This window comes from Galeopterus variegatus, unplaced genomic scaffold, assembly GCF_000696425.1.
Source record: "Galeopterus variegatus unplaced genomic scaffold, G_variegatus-3.0.2 Scaffold4884, whole genome shotgun sequence".
Classification (NCBI taxonomy): domain Eukaryota; kingdom Metazoa; phylum Chordata; class Mammalia; order Dermoptera; family Cynocephalidae; genus Galeopterus; species Galeopterus variegatus.
The window spans coordinates 159,605-167,715 of record NW_007730995.1 but is presented as its reverse complement, the minus strand read 5'-3'; the positions used below and the strand labels follow the sequence as shown (position 1 = coordinate 167,715).

At 45.4% G+C, this 8,111-nt stretch overlaps 1 protein-coding gene across 1 annotated transcript in view; it reads right to left on the bottom strand.

The window, feature by feature from the left end:
• Nucleotides 1-2,169: 2,169 nt before the first annotated feature.
• Nucleotides 2,170-8,111, bottom strand: part of LOC103603951 — a 25,453-nt gene continuing 19,511 nt past the window's right edge. The window contains exons 5-6 of the mRNA XM_008588532.1: nucleotides 5,802-5,951; nucleotides 2,170-2,424 (exon numbers count right to left, since the gene is read on the bottom strand). Of these exons, the coding sequence (XP_008586754.1) occupies nucleotides 2,170-2,424; nucleotides 5,802-5,951 (405 nt within the window). The remainder of the gene's footprint in view (nucleotides 2,425-5,801; nucleotides 5,952-8,111) is intronic.

Genomic DNA, 8,111 nt, shown 5'->3' with positions numbered 1-8,111 from the left:
TCAAGTTCCTGCTGCTCATTGTTACAGGCATGTTGGGGACTCTCCTCTGCCAGTGCCTGGCCACCACTGGCACTGGCAGCCAAGAAATCCCAGGCACTGATTTTCAAGAATCAGCACCCCTCTTTACTCTCAGTGCCCAAATCTTCACAACCTATTTTCTCACTATCAAAACCCAGGTATATATTCTACACTACAGGAGAGTTTAGATCTGCTGGGCCTCTGAATTCGCACCCTGGAATGCTTTTCTCCTTGCCTTCCCTCCTGGAAAATCCTACTTATTCACTTATTCCCAGATGACATCAAATGCTAAGGGAGCGCTGATCTACCTCAATCCCCAGGTGAAAAATATCCCTTGCCCAGCGCTGCTTTCTTATGGCTATTTACTCATGTCTCTGCCCTAGAACTTCTGGCCCTGTGTTCTGATCATTTGTTTACATTCCTGTCTTGACCACATTGTCAGTGATTCTTCATCTTTTCTGGATGACAAAGTGCCTTACAGAATTTGATGAAAAATATGAAATTTGTCCCTAGGGAAAAATGTAAACATCTTGGCAGATATACAGAATACCACATACCGTTTTAGGGTGTTTACAGATTCACTGAACACCATTCATGAACCTCATGTTAAGCATCTCTACCCTGACTGAGCTGCCTGAGGCCTATATCTTATTTGCCTTTGTGTCTCCAGCCACAATGCAATGTGTGGCACATAGTAGGTGTTTAACAAATGCTTGTTGAATGGGCATACACCGTCCCTACAGGGTGGCTCAAGGAGGTGGGAGTGCAGGCTTTACTGTGAGTGGGGTGCCTTGAGCATGATTGATTTGAGAGCTATAGAGCAGCATCTGGAGCTATGCAGGTGCACAATGGAATTGTTGCTGTTGTCCTGAGCTAGTCATGGCTCTGTGTTTTAGAGTTCTGAAAACAGGATTTTCAAATGGGAGAAAGCAGATCAGGAAGGGCTTAAGTATTAGAGCCGTGCAGCACAGCTTTGTAGAACTGCACTGGAAACTCCAGAAAACACCAAAATGCTGAAACAAAGGCCAAGGAAGGTCCAAAGACTCACCCAAATCTCTGAGCCCCACCCTTCTCATTTTCATTTTTAGAATCAGAAGAGGTAGGTAAAAAGCCTGGACACAATAACTCTGTCCATAATAAAGCAAACAAATAGCAAAGGAACTCTTACTACTGGGCTTTACCCTCATCCTCGATAAGTACAACTCTCTGGTCTCCCTGGAACTACTTCCCTTATGGTTTGAACAACTCTTAGTCTGCAGCTTTAAAGGAACAGGCTCCCAAAGACAAGGGCTGCTGCAGGGTAATGTGTATAACTTCATGGCAAAGAATGCAGATTCTGGAGTCAGAGCGCTTGCTTATCACATACCCAATCTGGGCAGGTTACTAAATCTCTCCACGTATCAGTTTCCTTGACTGCAAAGTAGAAGTATCATAAGTCCTGCCCCATAAGGCTGTGGAAGAATAAGTGTTGATACATGCAGATGGCTCAGGACACGCGAGTGCCCGTGAGATGTCAGCCGCTGCCGTTACCACAGGCGGTGTCTGTGGATAGGTACTGTCATTGCAGTTAATGGTTTTCTCAGTATATCTGTGCAGAAGGAAAGGCTTGTTTTGTTATTTTATTTCCTTTTAGCTCAGACATGAGTTGAGCAGCAGTTCATGTGAGGATCACTTGCTCTTCCAAGATAAGAAACAAACCTCCTTAATAAGCTCAAAGAAACCATTCTCTGTATACAAAACAAGCCAGTCCTCAGAGTGGGCCTCAAACTTCCATGCATGAAAACTTCCTTAGCAGCTCCAGCCCACGTGGAAATACTCCTTTCTTCTGATTTCTGGATGCTCAAACACTGTTTAACATTTATTATGTATTTTATAGTTAGATTTCTGAAAGATTGAACAATCCTCCGGGGCAGAAAGCATATCTGATCTTTTAGTTAGGGTTCTGCTAGTGCCAGCCGTGTCACTTTGGGATACCCCCATGTACTGGACAGAACATTGGACCTTAAATCAAACACATAGGTTTAAGTCCTTCCCCTTTCTGGTCTGTGACCCTAGGCATCCTCAATATCTGTCATCCACTTCTTTTCTAACAATAGTATACCAGTTTTTAGCTTGAACATGACCTCTTGGAATAAAGAAAACATTTTCCAGTCATCCTCGAAGCTGAGTGTGGCCATATGAGCACACTCCAGCTGTTGAGGTGAAAGTGGCAGCTGTGTGGGCTACTGCCCTTTCTAGATCCGTTTCTTCATTCTGCTGCCTGGAATTTATATGCAAAGGGTGGAGCAATATCGAGCTGCCCTCATAGACCCATGTGGATGACGGCCACTGCAGGGATAGTGCAGCCTGAATCCCTATCAGTCTGGGGGGCCGTGATACCACCTCTGGACTGCTTGCTTCCAAGCTCTATCAAAAATGAGAAAGAAATAAATTTTCTTCTTATTTTTATAATAGCTGTTATTTGGAGTTTTGTGTTACTTTCAGGCTGACTGTAATCCAAACTAAACCCTTTAAATCTTAGGTATCTTGTCAGTATGATATAAAGAATATTTATATCTCCGTGACATGTAAGGCAAATAAAACAATGTAAACTCATTGCTACAGCAGAAGCTGAATTATAAGTACTTACAGAAGGCACGCAGAAGTGAAGAGAAGAAAAGCACAAGGAGAGAATAAGAAGGGAAGACTAGGGACTGTGGCGTGTGGCAATGAGCACACCAGGGATAAGGGCTGAGCCTGGCCTCGGGGAGGGCCTCCCTGCAGCATTTGCAGAGAGAAACCAGCACCAGCTGCTCTTGCACGTGATCTCCCACATCCATGATCTAGATCCGTTTCTTCATTCTGCTGCCTGGAATTTATATGCAAAGGGTGGAGCAATATCGAGCTGCCCTCATAGACCCATGTGGATGACGGCCACTGCAGGGATAGTGCAGCCTGAATCCCTATCAGTCTGGGGGGCCGTGAAACCACCTCTGGACTGCTTGCTTCCAAACTCAATCAAAAATGAGAAAGAAATAAATTTTCTTCTTATTTTTATAATAGCTGTTATTTGGAGTTTTGTGTTACTTTCAGACTGACTGTAATCCAAACAAAACCCTATAAATCTTAGGTAACTTGTCAGTATGATATAAAGAATATTTATATCTCCGTGACATGTAAGGCAAATAAAACAATGTAAACTCATTGCTACAGCAGAAGCTGAATTATAAGTACTTACAGAAGGCACGCAGAAGTGAAGAGAAGAAAAGCACAAGGAGAGAATAAGAAGGGAAGACTAGGGACTGTGGCATGTGGCAATGAGCACACCAGGGATAAGGGCTGAGCCTGGCCTCAGGGAGGGTCTCCCTGCAGCATTTGCAGAGAGAAACCAGCACCAGCTGGTCTTGCACGTGATCTCCCACACCCATGAACATGGACATGAAAGTGAGCTGGACAGGTCCCCTAGGAAAGGTCAGGAAGTCAGGAGTAAAGGGTGCAAAGTGAGAAGGAAAATGCCAACGTAGTGTCACTTTCAATGACCATGAAAACCTGAAAGGGAGAGAATCGCCTTTAGCGTTGAGAAGGAGCGTTTGCCTGTCTGCACTGCAGGTGAAAGGCGGATTTATCGTGGGCTTCCTTCTTCCTCTCCTTCATTGCTTTACTACACTCCTCACTTCGTTATCTTGTTAGCTGGAACCAGCAGCTCTCCCAGAACCCTCAATCACTCCTCTCCTGCCATCTTCAGGAAGAACCTGCGGAACCCCAGCCCATCGCTCACCCAAGCAGAGCCTCCTGCGGGCCTGGTGTCGCTGGCGGCTGGAGAGAGGTTTCCTGCAACACCTGGTTTGAGGCCCTACGCTGCAACAGAGCTCAGTCCTCTCCCGTCTGCCTCCTTGGCTTAGCGACTCCCACATAAATCCTTCTGTGCTCCTCAGAGAACCCCCTGCATTCAGGCAAGCTTTCCCAGATGTGTTCTGCCCCCTCCTCAACACACTTGGCATTGAGCTCCTCTCTGCACACCAGTTTCGCACGTCCAGTCTTATGTCTTCCCATCTGGAAGCCAGGAGTCTGTCCCTCCAGGAATGACTTTTTTTTTTTTACAAAACTTTGTTTGTCTTCTTTTAAAATAACTTCAACTAAAATGTTCTAAGCCTGTGCAAGATGCTTCTACTTATACGTTCAGCTAACACCATATGACATTCCCAATTCATACAGGGGGAAAGTGCCTAGAAAAAAGTTTTCAAATGTCAGCATCCTCTTGGCTATTAAACAATGAAATGAGGATTTGAACTCAAACTTTTCTGCTTCTGAGCCTATTATTTTCCACCACATTTCTCTGTCTCTTTATCAACCTACAAATGCAGAGCCTAAATACAGACCCTGTAATGGTCAGAATGTTTGTGTCTCCCCAAAATTCATATATTGAAATTCTAACCCTCAAGGTGCTTATTTAAAGGTGGAGCTTTTGTGAGGTGAAAAACTCATGAGAGTGGACCCCTCATGAATGGCATTAGTGCCCACAGAAAAGAGGCTGGAGGGGAGTCCCTGGTCCCTTCCACCATGTGACAACACAGCGTCTGTGTACAAGGAAGCAGGCCCTCAGCAGACACCAAATTTTCCAGTGCCTTGATCTTGGACTACCAGCCTCCGGAATTGTGAGAATAAAATAATTTCAACTAAAATGTTCTGAGCCTGTGCAAGATGCTTCTACTTGTACATTCAGCTAATACCATGTGACATTCCCAATTCAGACAGGGGGAAAGTGCCTACAAAAAAGTTTTCAAATGTCAGCATCCTCTTGGCTATTACATAATGAAATGAGGATTTGAACTCAAACTTTTCTGCCTCTGAGCCTATTACTTTCCACCACATTTCTCTGTCTCTTTATCAGCCTAGAAATGCAGAGCCTAAATACTGACCCTGTAATGGTCAGAATGTTGTGTCTCTCCAAAATTCATATATTGAAATTCTAACCCTCAAGGTGCTTATTTAAAGGTGGAGCTTCTGTGAGGTGAAAAAAGTCATGAGAGTGGACCCCTCATGAATGGCATTAGTACCCGCAGAAAAGAGGCTGGAGGGGAGTCCCTTGTCCCTTCCACCATGTGACAACACAGCATCTGTGCACAAGGAAGCAGGCCCTCAGCACACACCAAATTTTCCAGTGCCTTGATCTTGGACTACCAGCCTCCAGAATTGTGAGAAATATGGTAATTGCCCCATGTCTGTGCTTTCAGTTAGCCAAGGTCAGCCACAGTCCAAAAATGTTAAATGAAAAATTCTGGAAATAAACAACCCATAAGTTTTAAAGAGCACACTGTTCTGTGTAGTGTGATGGAATCTCCCTCTGTCCCAGTCTGTCCCGCCTGGGACATGAATTGTCCCTTTCCCAGCATATCCATGCTGTATGAGGGTATTTCAAAAAGTAAGATATTTTGAGAGAGACAGAGAGACCGCATTCATACAATTTGTATCACAGTATATTGTTAGAATTGTTCTATTTTATTATTAGTTTTTGTTATCACTTACTGTGTGCCTAATTTGTAAATTTAATTTATAACTAAGATTTAATTTAATGTATGAATTAAACTTTATCATAGGTATGTACATGTAGGAAAGAACAGTTTATATAGGTCTCGGCACTATTACGGTTTCAGGCATCCACTGAGGGTCTTGGAATGTAGCCCCCGAGGACAAGAGGGGACGACTGCAAACTTCTGTTTATTAGCCACCCAGCTTATGGCATTTCATCAGAGCAGCTTGAAGGGACCAAGAGAAGTCCCATCGGCTGGCCTCCTCTCCCACACCTCAGCAGCCGTCTCGTGCAGGTAGCGCCTTTGGGACACACTTGCCCTTATTCTAGATCCACTGTCTTCATGAATACACTGACTCTCCTCCTTCTGGAAGCCCAGGCCTCCTGGGGTCCTAGTGCTCACCAGACAAACGCGGTACCTTCCCTGTAACCCAGAGAGAGAGAGGCTGATGCAGGCACACTTGCGTCAGCCAATGTTTTCTTTCTGGAAAGCCACACAGCAGGAGACTTCACATGGAGCCTCCCTGCGGGTCCCTGGAGGAGGGCATTTCCTGGCCTCTCTATTCCCGACAGATTCATGAGGGAAGGACGACACAGGCAAAACCCTAAACCAGTACTTTTCGAACCATTTGTGTTGCCTGTCCGTTTGATGGAGTAGGGTCATTATTTTCTTCTTCGTTTTTTTTTTTTTTTTTTTTGAACAAGATAAATCATCTGTGGACCCAATACACAGAACAACGCAGAGCTGTTCTAGTGCAAGTGCAGGAAGAATCTTAAACCTCTCACGGAGCCTCCCCTTCCCGCACCCCTCCCTTCCCCCAGGCTCCAGCAGCCCTAAAAGCAGCCCACAGAACATGAGCTGTTTTCCTCTGATGCAGACACGAGCTGTTTCTCTCCTCTCTGAGTCTCCTGGTTTCAAGGACCTTAAGGAGCTGTACACCTGGTCCTGGTGTCACCTCCCACTGTTCTCTACTTTCCAGGGCAAGGAAAGGCCTGAACCCTACAGCCTCCACTGTGTCAAGGGTAAGGTGGGCAAAGGCGGAGATGGCACTAGTGAGCCAGCTCCTCGAGGGGCAGCCTTGGTCTCACTCCCCACTGCTCCCCTAGGGCACAGAGGGTGCCTGACAGGTGGTGGGTGCTGGAGAGCATTTGTTAAATGGGGCCAAAACTATAACCACCTCTGAAGGTACAAACATTCCTATATTTCCCCAGCCTTCTTTTCTCCAGATTAAAAAAACAAAAAAGGAAGAATCAGACTACATTTTATTCCAACCCCTCATATATTTGTGTTTTCATTAACCATTCTTTATATTACCAAATCCTTTGTAAGGTGCAGAGCCCAGCTCTAACCACGTTTATTCTTTCAGCAGCTAGTTAGCGAGCACCTACTATGTAGCAGATGCTCTTAAGTGCTAGGAAAACAGGGTAGAAACCTAGTTCTTGCCTGCTGGAACCTCAGGGAAGACTGAGCCCTGAGAAGTAGTGACAGCAAGCAATAACCCAGGGCCTGAGTATTGGAAAACCACCTCCTGGTGGTTTCTATATGCCATTTTGACATTCCTATATGGACACCCCTTAATCCCACGTGACTTTTTAAATGGTCTGGACCTACTGAGATTGCAAAACAGGTCAATCAAGAGTATGAATTTACCACCTTGCTGCCAATTCTGGGTCTTCATTTATCGCTTGTGTGTCCTTCTACTTTCCAGGGCAAGGAAGAGCCTGAACCCTACAGCCTCCACTGTGTCAAGGGCAAGGTGGGCAAAGGCGGAGATGGCACTAGTGAGCCAGCTCCTCGAGGGGCAGCCTTGGTCTCACTCCCCACTGCTCCCCTAGGGCACAGAGGGTGCCTGACAGGTGGTGGGTGCTGGAGAGCATTTGTTAAATGGGGCCAAAACTATAACCACCTCTGAAGGTACAAACATTCCTGTATTTCCCCAGCCTTCTTTTCTCCAGATTAAAAAACAAAAAAGGAAGAATCAGACTACATTTTATTCCAACCCCTCATATATTTGTGTTTTCATTAACCATTCTTTATATTACCAAATCCTTTGTAAGGTGCAGAGCCCAGCTCTAACCACGTTTATTCTTTCAGCAGCTAGTTAGCGAGCACCTACTATGTAGCAGATGCTCTTAAGTGCTAGGAAAACAGGGTAGAAACCTAGTTCTTGCCTGCTGGAACCTCAGGGAAGACTGAGCCCTGAGAACTAGTGACAGCAGGCAATAACCCAGGGCCTGAGTACTGGAAAACCAGCTCCTGGTGGTTTCTATATGCCATTTTGACATTCCTATATGGACACCCCTTAATCCCACGTGACTTTTTAAATGGTCTGGACCTACTGAGATTGCAAAACAGGTCAATCAAGAGTATGAATTTACCACCTTGCTGCCAATTCTGGGTCTTCATTTATCGCTTGTGTGTCCTCGTCAAGTTCCTTAAGCTCTCTGCACCTCAGTTTCCTCTTCTGCAAAGGGCTGTTGTTGTTAAGAATATTGAGTTAAATCATGCTGGTACAGTGCTGAGAGCAGTCTCTGGCACACTGTCATCTGCTACAGTTGTGAGCCTCTTCACGCCCGTCTCAGG